This window comes from Numenius arquata, chromosome 15 (genome assembly GCF_964106895.1).
Source record: "Numenius arquata chromosome 15, bNumArq3.hap1.1, whole genome shotgun sequence".
NCBI lineage: Eukaryota > Metazoa > Chordata > Aves > Charadriiformes > Scolopacidae > Numenius > Numenius arquata.
The window spans coordinates 12,003,300-12,017,600 of NC_133590.1; the positions used below are offsets into that span (position 1 = coordinate 12,003,300).

Genomic DNA, 14,301 nt, shown 5'->3' on the forward strand with positions numbered 1-14,301 from the left:
GCCACATATTGGATTATCCACAGTTATTTTGCACCATACTGAGATTTTTCCATGGATGTCTTCCATCCAAACCTTTGAAGCAGGGCCATACTTTGACATCGACTGCCAGACTTCACTGGACATTGGAATCAGACAAATCCTAATACATAATTTTCCCAAGAATGTGAAGACCATTTAATGAAAATGTTATACATAATGAAATAAGAATAACTAAAGCTTTATGCTCCCATAAGAATCATTTGTGGGCTGTATTCAACATAAATATTGATATGTAGATTTTATTATGCAGCAATTAATAACACTTTACAGGATAAACACGGTTACCATGGTTCCTGGACTTTTGAATTTCTGAATTTAGTTTAAAAAAACCCGCACAACCCAAAACATTAATGATATCAATTAAAACTCTTCCCATCCATTTGATATGCAATATACATGAGGACACTGTTATTTCTCAATATACACTTTATCAAATTCAATAAATTACTACATTCACATTTTCATTAGCTGTAGTCACGGAGTTGCAGATGGCTCTTAAAATGAGTCTTTACTTCATTTCCCATGATTTTTTCATGAAGCACGTCTTAGAGGTTTCTTCTTCCTTAAACATTTATGTCATGGAACATTCGGTTGTCAGAAACACTGATTGATTTATCAGTCTTGAGTATATTGCATTGTTTCACATAGATTTCAAATCCCAACTTCACATCACCAGGCAGTGTCACTCTTATCTTGTATCTTAGAGTAAAATGCATTGATGCTGCTAAATTACTTATTAGCTACAAAAAATATTACTTGATGTACTTACCTAATCAATTAGTAAACAAATGCTTTCTCGGATTGCTAGGATGTTTCCAACGCTCTGAAATACTCCAAGCTTCTCTCCTTTTACCCACTCACTGGATCGTTTAGTGGTATGGATATCCATTGCACAGTTCCTAGCATCTCGGGCACAAAACTCCCACGCTTACCCCAGGCAGATACGTGGGCACAAGAGCCAGTGTCTGAACTTTAGCAACAGTCACCACTAAAAAAGCTCAGGGTTATGTTAGTGGACATTTTGGTTTCCCTTCTTACGAAAACAACCCTAATTTTTGAAGTCCAAATCAATCAAATGGGCATTGGATGAGGATATCTGAGATTAGAATCCTCATTCCCTCTTTGTGTCCGTGAGCGATTACACTTATATTCCAGATCTATGTCTGTTTACCTGATGTATTTCTCAGGAGATTTTTCATGTTGTCAGGAGGATATTATAGGATTGATTGGTCCACTGTTATCTTTTGCCTTACTGTTTTCACGTAGGGCCTCTAGGTTGCAATGTAACTCGGAACTTCCATGAGTTCTGAGCACACGAGACGCTGTACAAATGCAGAGTGACAGACAAACCATGTAGAAAAGAGGAAAGTGAAAGAAAAAAAGCACTTCCCTATCTTGTACTTGGTGGGAAATGAGACAAAGAGATGTAGATTCTGATAAACGTACTCTCCCTGGGTCCTGTTTAATACACAGGACTGCATTGGTCAGCATAAGATATGGTGGTGTGATTTAGAGATTGGCAAATTTGTGGTAAAACTAGACTGAGCTCTCTGTCCTATTCATTGCCTCTCTCTTTCTTTTATTTATGACTTCTCTGATGCTGTGTTTCAAAGTATTTAACAAACTATTATGACAGTCAAGGTTGATGCAGCAGTAATTTACCTTTTCAAGATTATTCCAGTTAATTATGTCATGGCACCAATACTTGGAAGAGATGTTGCCCAGGTAACAGAATAATCCTCTCTTCTTTTTGCAAAAGCTTTAAATCTTTTATGATTCATTTCATCCCTCATTCAGAGGATGAAGCCATCCCACTATTGTGGCCCAGCATCATTACACTGTATGGTTCCAGCTCCTAAATAGTTTTTGAGTTTCCCTCCATAGAAGCCTACCAAAGGCAGACAGAAGAGGAAAATACACGTGTCCACATTTAAAAGAGATACAGGACACAATTTCTTGCTCTTATGCACCAGATCTCCAGCAACCACCAGCAGCATGAGTCACACAGAACCACCAGCAATACTGCAGTAGGAAGCTCATCCTGTTCTCTGCTCAACACGCTCTTCTCATGTTGACCAGATGCCAGCTCTCATTCCGGGTCTCTCCAGTCACATACTGAGCTGCACACTAAGAACAGACACCCGTGGGGTGAGATTTCTGCCCCCAAAAGGGCTACAAGAAGCCTTGACGGAGGCTGCCAGTATCACTCTTACCAGACACAAGAGGAGCATCACTGGTGAGAGGTCTGTTCTCTTTACAGCTGTCCCTAAATTAAATTTCCTGAAATCTCACCTGAAACCCAAACAGTTAAATTCAATGAAAATTCTCTGTAACCATGGCAGAATGCAAATCTACCCCAGCTGTGAACGTATTTCAGGGAGGTGGGCAAATGTTCATTAGCAGAAGCATTCAAAGAAGGGACACAAAAGGAAAGATAAGGGCCAGAGTGACTGTGTTAGGGCAGTCATGGATACTTAAGACTAGGATGAAATCAGAAAGAAATGGAATGAAGCTGGCACCATAGAAATGAAGTTTAATTTGTGAATAAAATAATAATTTGTTTTACAATTCCTCATTTTTTTTGGACCCTTAGAAAAAGAGAAATGCTTCAGGCTAAGGAAATGTTTTTGGGGAAAACCAGCTGATCGCTTGGTAAGTTTTTCCTTTGATGACACTTAGTCAAAACAAAGTGAGACTGCAGGCGGTCATTAGAGCTCTCTTTGTAGTTTGCTCCACTACCTTTGAAAGTTTATATTTCCATGCCCACCAAGTTCAGTGGACCTGGATTAGACCACACATGCTCACTTGGAAGAGAATTTCTGGATAATTTTTGACATTTTGAGCTGAAAGCATTTGGGAAGGGAGAGAAGTATTTGAACCTTTGGTCAAAACCATCTGGTTTTGCATAAAGCTGATGGGGTTCTAGGTGCCAATTATTTCATATTCTGGAATTTATATATTGATTTTATTTTTATGTCAATTTTAGCACCACTTTGAAGTCCCAGAAATAGAATCTCTTTCAACAGTACATTTTATTTAACGTTTTTCTGAAAATACAACATGAAATACAAAGATCTCTATTGAAGATTATAAAGCTAGGTTGTGATTAAAAGAATCTCGACTTCGGATACATTCCCTTTGCAAAAAGAAATCCCACTTGCTTGATTTTAAATAATAAAGTTATCTGCATTAACACTCAAAACAATGGAGGGCGCGTTGAATTCCACTGGTGTTCAGGGATGCCTTGAGATGTTTCCACCCCCTTTCTTTAGTGCAGCTTTAGAAATACCTGAAGTGTTTTGTTGCACAACATACTTTGCTGAATAAAGATGTGATTGCTCATACTTTGCTGGAGAGGAGCGCTTTGCTGAAGGAGGACCTAATTCTCTGCTGACTCCGAATGCAGACATCTCAGCTGTCTTCTTGGGAAAAGCCAGGTCAAGTGATGGAGAACACGTCTTTTCAAGGGAACTGCCTTCCTGTATGGCTTTCTTGAACACAGAGTCTGTGATGTGACATGGCTGCACCATATCTGCCTTTACCCTCCATGGTCTCAAGCTGCAGGTGCAGAGGGGCAGCTTGTGTCTGATGAGCGTTTGAGAAGGTTCCAGCCATGGGGGCAGAGGACATGGAGCGATGCTGGGGACAGGTGAGGTGTACACACAGCTGTGGAGCTGCACGAGGCAAAGGACAACTGTGCAAGTCTCATGCTTTTTGGATGAGTCCTGATAGAGAGAATAGCATCAGTTCTGTGCATAGCTTTCACTGTTGGCTCTTGATTAACAAGGGACACTTAATTAGGAGAGAACTTACGAAGCCTTAAATGCACGAAGTAGAAATGATAGCACTAAGGCAACAGCAACATAATTTGTAAGGCAAATATAACCCTACCCCACAGCATATATGAATTAGTTACATAGCCTGATTTCAAACTGGGTTCTGTATAATGGGATGCAGCAGCGCACAGTCTTTAATCATGGTGGTTCAACGGTGGATCCTAGGAGCTCCTGGAGCTCTACCTTAAGGCCATGGAAATTAAAGAAGTCCCAGAAGCTTTCACAGGATTATTCCTGCAGTAATTATTTTTATATAAAAGAGAAAGCTAAAAGGAGGAGACTGTGCACACATCTCTACCTTGGTCCCACTTTTTCATGTTCAAACTCACAGAAGAATTATTTAGAATCATGAGCCGAAAGCTATGTAAAATCATAGTTCTCATAATTTATTTAATCTGAAGTTTTTTTGCTTTGTTAGTTTTTATGATCATCCACAACCTCATTCTCCATATGTACTTTGTGAGGACAATTGGGGCTGAAGCTGTCTGAAATGAAGTCTCTCCCACTGAGCATCACATCTTGGACATTTGCTACTCCTATAGGTTTTAGAGGATCCAATAGTATTATTGACTATGCAGTTAAACAGCTTAAACTTTGGTATTTATTGTTTATATAGCAATCAACAGCATATCCCTGTATCTACAGATGAAAGAGAGGGCTAAGTGCCCTGACATGAGTATTTTGCATTCTGGCTTAGCAATGATTTAAACGAAAAATAAGATATTAAAGAATGCATATAGTTAACCATCTCAAAGAAAAAGTGAGCATCTCTGGTTTTAGTTCACATCCATTTGCTGTGCATCAGTCCCTGTGTCAGTGAGTAGCTTTGGATGGAACCCAGGAATCACACGTAGTTCATCCAATACATCTCACAACATTACTATTCCTTTCAGCTCTTCCAGTGATCCTTATCGTTGTTCACAAAGCTCTTCCTCATCTCCTCTCCAGCCCTCTGACAAATCTTCAGTATGTATTCGTCTGACGGATGCACCCTGATTTTCACTCCGTTGACCCTGAAACCTGCTCTTAGATACTTAATTTTTCAACCTATCATTTGGTGACAGAGCCTTCACTTCCTCCTTTTTTTCCGTTCTTCTGGTACCTTTGTCCTTATCTTCAACTACCTTAAAGTATCTATTTCTTTTAAGCTTTTCAGTTATCCCTTGGCTTTCTGATGTCAAGAAAATGGATGGAAAATTGTCAAGAGGAGCATCTGTCTTTTGTGCAAAAAAAAGTTCCAAAGCACCCTTCTCACAAAACCCCAATCTAACAAACCAAGTAAACAAGCAGAGCCCTCTGAAAACACGAGTAGCAACAGATGTCCAAGGACGCAGAGAAAAAACCCCAGAATTAGCAAAAAATACCTAAAATTAATGAGGCTAGTGACTGCTCAGGCACCCACAGAATTGATCTCTCGAGGTGTAGATCATGTTGTCCTCAAATGCAGCAAAGGAAGAGGAACAAAAAATTCCTCTTGTTCTCAAAAAAAATTATTTTTCAGCTTTTAAGGGTAAGGAGAGAGATTTTGGGAGAAGGAGGTTTTGAGAAATAAGTTCTAATATTAAAGTGACCTGAAAATGGTACTGAGCAACGTACTTTGTTTCACGAGCAGCTTTCTTTAGAAAAGAGCTGGAAAGACATCAGCTGCAGGCTGTTTCTTGAGGTCCTACTTGCACAAATGCAACTGTGATTAAAAAGAAAAGAAAAAAAAAAAAGAGGAACAACACTTATTGCAATTTCTGTGACAAAGTAACACTGCACCACTGCAAAAATGTGTGGCTGGCATTATGATCTTGCCAACTTTGGCCATCTAGTGGCATCTTTTTCACTATGAAAAATAACAAATAAACAATTAGAAGCCATCTCTGTTTTGAAAAGAAACAAACCCCCAGACAGTGTGGGTATGTCAAGTAACGTGCCCGGAGCTACCTGATTCTGGCCATCTTATTGATGTTGTGGCACAGAAAAAAGCTCTGGCTGTTTCAAAGCTCTGCAGCCTGGTGTGCTCCGGTGCAAATGTGCAGTGTTCTTGCCCATGGATGTGTCAGCCCAGGGTGGCTTTGCCCTGCACGAGTGACAGCCCGGGGACAGGTTGGAGGATGGGTTGCATTAGGTAGGATGGCACCAAGAAATGGTGAATGACTACGAAATGACTATGGTGAAAGAAATTTGCTGGATCTAGTCCTGCAGCATCCATGCAAATGGAGACGTGGCAGTGAGCCCTTTGCATGCTGAGGTGACTTCAGGTGCCCCAGTCATCACAGAATCATGGTTTAGCCTAGAAGAGACCTTAAAGATCACCTAGTTCCAACCCCCTGCCATGGGCAGGGACACGTCCCACCAGACCAGGTTGCTCAAAGCCCCATCCAGCCTGGCCTTGAACCCCTCCAGGAATGGGGCTGCCACAGCTTCTCTGGGCAACCTGGGCCAGTCTCACAGCCCTCAGAGTGAAAAATTTCTTCCCGGTATCTATTCTAAATCTACCCTCTTCCAGTTTGAAGACTTTACCCCTCATCTATCATGTCTCAGACCGCCAACAACCTCAGGTTTCCCTGGAGCCGTTCAGCCAGGGAGGACGGGGCCTCTGGCATCCCCACGGCGTGTTTTCCTTCCAGGCCGTATCATTTCAACCACCGAGGCCGCACCGTGTCCCCAGACCGGGGTTGCTGTTCTGGGGGTGCCCGGAGACACCGTGGGGCGGCGGGTTAGAAACCTGAGGTGTCGGGAGGCGACCAGCCGCTGGGCTGAGGAGCCCGGCCCGGGTCAGTGGGGGCGGGCGCTGGCCGGCCCCGGAACTGCCGTTCCCGAGCCGCGGGGCCCCGGCGGACCCCGTCGGCACGGACCGGCGGCACCACCGAGGCGGCGCTTCCTGGGCAGGGCCGCGGCGCGCTCGGCTACCGGCTATCCGGGCTCGGGCCGCCCCGCCGGGTCCGGTGCTCCCCGGCCTCGCCATGCAGCGCTTCACGGTGAACATCAAGCTGCCGGCGAGGACCCTGACGGGCGCCTTCAGCGCGCCGAACAGGGGGGCGGCGGACTGGTGAGGCGCCGGGCGGGCTCGGGTAGGGAGAGCAGAGGGGTGGCTGAGGGGTCCCGGGCCTCTCCCTGCCGAGCCCCCCGGGCTGAGGCGAAGGAGCCACGGGGTGGGCCCGGCTCCCCGCTGCCTGCCCGGGTCTGCCTCCTCCCGCTCCCCCACAGACCCGTGGGTTTAAGCAGGTCCAGGTGCCGAGGCTCAGCCAGCGGCGGCAGGTGCCGGGCGTGTGATAAGGTGGTGGGAGCCATCCCTGTGGAGGGTCGGCTGTGCCCTCCTGCCAGGGAACCGTGTCCCGCCGTCTCGGCCGGGGCGGTCACCGCAAATACTCGCGTCCCATTTTTTGTCACTGGAGGCGGGGGTGGTGATGCTGGTGTGTCCCAGGGGGGCCTCCTTCCTTCTGCCGGGCACGGTGAGAGCCGTCCCCGTTAGTCGCCGTGGGGGCGGGCAGGGAGCCCGGTGGAGGTGCCGCTGTCCGGCTCTGAAGCCAGAACAAAGCCGTGGCCATGGATGAGCGTGGGCCGGTCCTTTCTAGCAACGACATTCACTTCTCCGGTTAGAGGTCGTCTTTGGTGCCATAAACTATAGAGATCAGAGCTGCTGCTTCTGGTTTCTACTGCTGTTATTGTTTGCGAGCTGATGTATCGAGCCAGCACATGTATTGGTTTTTGTATTCATTTTTCTGAGCAGTGATTTCACCCGGCTATGCTGAGAAGCATTAATTTTATACTGCTGAATCTTAGGAAGAGAGTTAAAACAAAATAGCTGAACCAAGTGATTTTTGAAAACAGTGGCCTTTGTGTTTGTCAACTCGCAAAGCAGTGACCATTGCAGTTCTCTGAAGTTCTTCGTTTGAAACTTTGTTTTTCTCCTTTGACTGTTACTACTTGCTCTGTAATTGTCATTGGTGGCTGCATTGGCCTCTCCTGAAGTCAGACAGGCCTCAGTGGCTTCTCACTATTACTGTAATCATTGTTCACATGCGCCTTTTTTGTCTAAAGAAAAAAAAAAAGATGCAATCGTTAATTATATAATTGCAAATTTACTGCTTTCCTGTGTGCTTATATATAAAATTTGGGAATGCTCTTCGTGAATTCTTATGTGATGTCTTAAATTAACAGAGAAGGATTTTTGTAGATGGACACGAAGAGTTGCCTTGCGGTGGCTTAGGTTTCCATCAGCAAATGGTTCAGCAGGCAGGGCAGCAATGGCATTTTATAATGGTTTTGAGTTTTATGTTATTAAATAGTTTTTACTCTTTGATGTTTATGTCTAGTAGCAGGCATTAAACTTACACAAAAAAGCCTCATTCTTGACGTGAACTGCTTTTTGTTCTTTTTTCTTGTTTGATGGTGATATGTGCTTTTCCAGGGGCTGGCAAGGTTTGATTGCATATGGATGTCATTCTCTTGTGCTGATAGTTGATGCCAATACTGCTCAGACTTTACAGGTTTTGGAAAGACACAAAGCTAGCGTTGTCAAGGTGAGACGTATAAGTTTTAAGGCATATTACTTGATTCTGGTCCATATATTATTTTTATTGCACTTGATTTTCACATAAAATCTGTTGTAAAATACCTGTATTTTACATGATCTCTTTTACAGCTAAATCAGACCATACATGCTGAAATTTGAGCTGAGGTTGGTGGTATACCTTTATAGAAGGTATAGAATACATGGAAACATTTGGTAGTGTTATAGAACACAGGCATAAATGTTTCTAAGAAAGCTCTTAACATGGCAGAATTTCAAATGGACATTATAAATTATGAGATGAATCTCTTTGTTGATGCCCTTGCTGATCTTTCATGTTGTGGGTGTAACCAGTTCACCATTTGACTAGAAAGTTACTTGTAAGTTTTTACTTCCCTTCTTACCTATAGAAAAGGAACAATAGGAGACAAACTGAACATTTATTTTAGTGATAAAAAATGGCTAAAATTTAAGCTTAAGTATAGGCTATCTGTACTTTCCTTTGAAGGTCCTTGAAATTGCAGAGTTTGACTTTGGGTCAAGTGTGGAACAGGATGTATTTCTTTGATACATTATTTCTTTGAGTGTGGAGAATGACAGATTCAGTCAGGGTTTAGAGGAATGTTTGGCTGGCAGATGTAATGTTTGATAGTCCTTAGCTCAAATGCTATATTAGAAGACAGTAATTTATGAAGAAAAATAGATTTTTAGATGGGGGATTTTGGTGTTTTTTGTAGTAAAAGAAAATGTTTGAATTTGCCTTCTGGAAATTGCACTCTATTTTTTTCCCATGTGTATTTTTCTTTAAATAGATCATCTTCATATAGATACACTAATAGTATATCAGATATAGCCACTTTGATATTTTAAAATTAAACACAATTATTTTGTCTCTGGGTTTGATAAATTACTGACTTCTGAGCCATCGTGTTCCAATGATGTCTTTCTGCACACTAAAGAACTTGAGTTTTTTAGTGAGTGGTTTTGAAATTTCAGTGTATTCAGTAGTAACACAGATGGTGATGTTTATGTATCTTAAAATAGGATAATGTATTTCTGTGTTACAGAGTCCAGTTTTTTAATTGCACTTTTTAAGTGCACTTTTTAATAATAAGAAATAGTGTTAAAATCCTGGGTGAAAATATTGGGTAGGGCAAAACTGATAAAGATCTATACAAGATCTTGGCCAAGAGCCATATGGATAATGATACTGGCGGTTTTAAAAAGGGTTATAAAGTTTAGGAATTTTGCTTGATTAGACAGAATTTTGAAACTGACTGGAAAAAAGGAAAGTGGAAGGATTTGGTTTCAAAGAGATACTTTACCTTGTTTTTTTGAGACTGTATGCTAGGACATGTTAAAAATAATAATGTTAAAATGTCACAAAGGAATGAAAACTGATTTCTTCCAGCATATTGTATATTTTCCCAAATCGTTCAGTGAATTTTGAGGATTCTCAGGGTTGCCCAAACATTGCTGTCAACTTAGAGCTTGTGCCGCTGTTATGAATAGTCTCTCTGGTGACAAGTGTGAGGCGACTTACCTGACTCTCAGTGAGGAGAGGTTATTTCTCAGTTATCTCAGAGCAAAGGTGTGTCCACGACAGCAGCCACAGAGTAAGCAGCACTCTGTGAGTCAATACCTTTGCTTGCCTTTTGACAACTTGTTTGGGTAAGCATACCCTTAGCCTCAGTTGTCTTCAAGCTGCCCTTTAAAGTGAACAAATCAATTCCAATATCTATAACTGTGTAAAAAATATAAAATGTAGGTATTATGGAGGTAGCAGCTATAATGATGATTCTGCTTTAAAATTTCCACTTAGCTTGGGTAATAGGTTGTAGTAAAATTGGTTTTTGATCCATGTAATGATAACATTTTAATGTGCTTCAGTTACATTCACTAGCTTTGAGAAATAATGTTATTTCAATAGGAAACCAAATGCTGAAGTCCAAATAGTCTTTATATCGTTTATAAGATAATTTTTCAAAACCACTATCTGGTGTTTTATTAACAGAAATAGACTGTAAGAAAATGACTAATTTATGAGGAGGAAGAACAAAGAGAAATTCTGTTCTGCTTTAAAAAGCAGACATTATATGAGAAATTATTATGAGACCATGATCATTGCTGATACCGTTCTGTGCGTTTGTAAGAAGTTTCCTGCAATTCCTAACTGATTTTTTTTGGTGTTTGTAAATGCTGAGTGTCAATAAGCTGATGGGGATCTGTAAGAAGTCTACTGTTTATGTCTGACTTAAACTCTTTGTAGTAGAGGTTTACACCAGCAAGCTCAGCCTACAAGGGATCTTCTCCCCAAAACCCATGTTTCAGATTTGAAAAATTTCAAAATGCATCACTATCTGCAATAAAAAAGCAAAGAGAAAAGCAATTGTTTCATAAACCTTCTGCATTCTGTTTAACTATTTTTCTTTAAAGACTTCCTGGCCTTTGACTGTTGAAACTGTGTCAGGTAATGGTTTCAGTGGAAATGGATCCATGTTAGTTGTCCACGTGTCGATATGGTGTTTGTGGGATACGGGTAGCTTTGTATAGAGTGGATTGTGTCTGATTTTTCTTGTTGGAGCAGGGCGACTGCAATGAGAAAAGAGGGCTCGTGGTGTTAGAGCTGCAGGAGCTCTGGCTGAGACTGATCGCGTTAAAGATCTCCTTTTTGTTGTTCATAACTTGGTGGCAGCTCCTCCTTTGGGAAATGATGTTTTTCAGACTTGGAATTTTCTTCAAAGTAGTATATCTACCTGAGGTAGAAATAGCTTTACAGGTTTCTATAATTACATTTTTTAATAGCTATACATGCAGGTATCGTCATGGGTAATTTTTTTTTTTTAACAGCAGGGAATTGGGAATTGCAAAACTGGAATTTGCAGGTAGAGGAGACTCTCCTAAGAATTCTTTGTTATTCTGGTAGAAACAGACTTTATAGCTAGAGCTCTTTGAAGATTGCTTGCTGTGCACATGTAATGTTTGTTTAATTTATTCAGCCAGGCTTTGGAGATACATCCTGGTCACACCTCTGCGAGGGGTGGCACAAAGGTGGCTACAGTGCTCTGAATGCTGTTATAAATCTAATTCATGTTGCAAAGTCAGTGGTGCCGAATGATAATTCTATTTTTTTTTTTTGATGCCATGCTTTCAATGTCTGCAAAAACTGTTCTTTTTGGCCTCACCCTTTCACTGTCAGGTACTGTAGCAGCACACAGCTAACTAGCCACCGTTGTAGTAGGTAAACTCCTATTAGCTTAGCATTAAGATTTCTTTATTCTGTTAGTGTCTTCAGTCTCTCTTAGGGGCAGAAGTTCACCTTTAAAGCAGATAGCAAAACAACTCTATATTGAATAGATAAGGAAGGAGTCAGTGTTATCTCCTTATAATCTCCGGAGACTTGTAGACAGAATGTTTCACATTTCAAGACACATAGTTTTCATAGACACATAATTATTGCCAACTTGCAAGCCCGTGCAGGCTGAAATCCCATACCAACAAGTGGTATGTGGAAGTCAGTGGTGGCAACATGCAGAAAAGGACCAAAAAGATAGCAAATGTCAGCAGTAGCTTGACGTGAGACAGTATGTATGTGAAAGACTAACCTTCCTTCCTCCCCAATACCATAATATATTTGACAGATTAGGAAAATGATGACGTGTTTTAGGATATGTGTAAAAGTTTGGAAATCAGAGAGTATAGGGTTGCAAATGCCCACAGCACCTTAAATATTGCCATTTAGTTTCTTGTAAATATTTGTGTAAACTTTCTATATTCATAGCATATATTTATGGGTTGTTGTAGTTACCTTCAGGAACAAGGTTTATTAGTTTATGTAATTTGAAAATACCAACCATACAGTCATACAGCACAGTTACAACATACCTTAAATTAGCACTACTGATGGTAGCTTAAGGGCATGCTTACTCAGATGCTATTAACATTAAATATTAATATGTTTTTTTGTTGAGTTGTTTATTATTTGTTTATCCATCTGAAAAATATGGAGTATAGTGTCTTTGTTATATCTTTTTGCCTCCTGTGACCAATTTTCATCTGTATCTTCAGGTTAAGTGGGCTAAAGAAAATTACCATCACAATATTGGCTCTCCATATTCTTTACGTTTAGCTTCTGCTGATACTACTGGAAAAATAATTGTATGGGATGTGGCAACAGGAACAGCTCGTTGTGAAATACAAGAACATGCGAAACCAATTCAAGGTAATGACAGTGCATGGTGTTTGTATGGAAGTTATTTTATGGAGCACTGTGTCCAAATCCATCCCCAAGGTTTTACAAGCTATGCTCAGTTCTGCCATTGAATTTTACTGTTGGGATCTGTTTGCTTGTTTTCTACGTAAACAGTTAAGTAGAAGACTTACTGTCTTCCAGAGGGATGCTGTGAGATTTAATTCATTATGGTAACATTTTCCAAGATCTTCTGAAAAAAAGTTACAATTTATTTTTATTCATCTTATTGATTGGAATAATAATGGTTATGGTGTCAAGTTCCTGCTCTTGAATTGGGGATGTCGTGCAGTTTGCATTGCACCTGAATGTTAATGTCATCTATAGTGGTGTAGTATTTTGGCAGTATTACATTGCTGTAAGTTAAAGAGTTTTGATTGTGCATGTATACTTTGACAATTAGTTTGTTATGTAGCTGTTTCTGATCAAATATACTAGCACAATACATTTGCAGTGCAACTGGAGAGAGAAAGTTTTTTTGAGCCTCTACGCAGTCGTATGACTCATAGGAGCAGGGAGGCTCTTCTATGCATAGGTAGCAATATTAAGATGGGAAAAGTGAAATGGAGAAAGGACAAGTTATTGTGTAAATTTTAGCATAGAAGACAGTTGTAAATAAGGTAGGTTTCATAAATAGTTGGAGTTAGTGGCAGGAAGTCTTGAAACTGAGTATACCACATTTTAATTAGGTTTCAAGTGTAATTAAATGGACATAAATGGTAAGGATTAACACAAACGGTCAAGAGAAAAAGGAAGTTTTGAGATGGTATAAATAACTGGGTTTGGCTTTCATTTGAGCAGACAGTTTAGCGGTGGTATTTGCTGCTTTTGATTCTGTTCTTTGGGTGGTAGCTCAGTGCAGCTGGGAAAGTCTGAAAAATACCTGCTAAACTCTACCCAAGCAGTTCTGGGCAGCTGGATGTTTTAAGATTCCTTATCCCATTACCAGAAAAAGAAAAAAAAAAATCTCGTTGAGGGATCTCACAGGTCTCTGGGGGAAGTAAAAAATAAAAGCAAAACCCAACCAATCAACCAAAACCCACAAAAACCCCAAAGTAAAAACGAAAAAGCCTGGAGAAAGGAGCTATGCATTCATGATGATATAAGTTACAGAAGATTTATGTTTGCTTATGCTAGAGGCAGAAATATCTAGAAGCCTGCCTAGAGGTTAGTACTATCTTAATTGGTCTGATGAAGGCTAGAGAATAGAAAATGTAGCCACTGGCCAGGTATAACACAATTAAAAGAATATATTAGAAAGGAATAATTAAGTGTCTTTTTCCTTGCTGCTTTTTGTGCTCATCTATTAGTCAGGTGTCATCCATCAAATGTTCCCTTTCATTAGTTAACATGTTGTACTTCATCAATGAAAAAGTTAAGGTAGTGGCTAGAACTCGGAAAAGGGAATCAAAAGATCTAGACTAAATTCCTGGTTGCATCAGACACTTGATATCATTTTTACTGTTGCTTTGATTGGTGCAGTTTATAGTTGATACTTGTACTTTCCTGCTATTGTAAAACTTGGTTTTTTTTTTATTCTAATTTCTTGTGGTAGGCACTTTTCTGTCTATTGGAACCACTCCTAACAGAGCTGACCAGGAGCTGGCTGGAGCACTGGGATTTGCTTGACTTTGTGGCTGCGCTACTGGGGCTGGTCTGGTTCCAGTCCCTGAGCT

The 14,301-nt window shown here is 40.8% G+C and overlaps 1 protein-coding gene across 1 annotated transcript in view; it reads left to right on the forward strand.

Moving 5' to 3' along the window:
- Positions 1 to 6,826: 6,826 nt before the first annotated feature.
- WDR11 (WD repeat domain 11) overlaps positions 6,827 to 14,301 on the forward strand; it is a 42,081-nt gene continuing 34,606 nt past the window's right edge. Inside the window, exons 1-3 of the mRNA XM_074158971.1 lie at positions 6,827 to 6,912; positions 8,275 to 8,386; positions 12,445 to 12,598. Of these exons, the coding sequence (XP_074015072.1) occupies positions 6,827 to 6,912; positions 8,275 to 8,386; positions 12,445 to 12,598 (352 nt within the window). The remainder of the gene's footprint in view (positions 6,913 to 8,274; positions 8,387 to 12,444; positions 12,599 to 14,301) is intronic.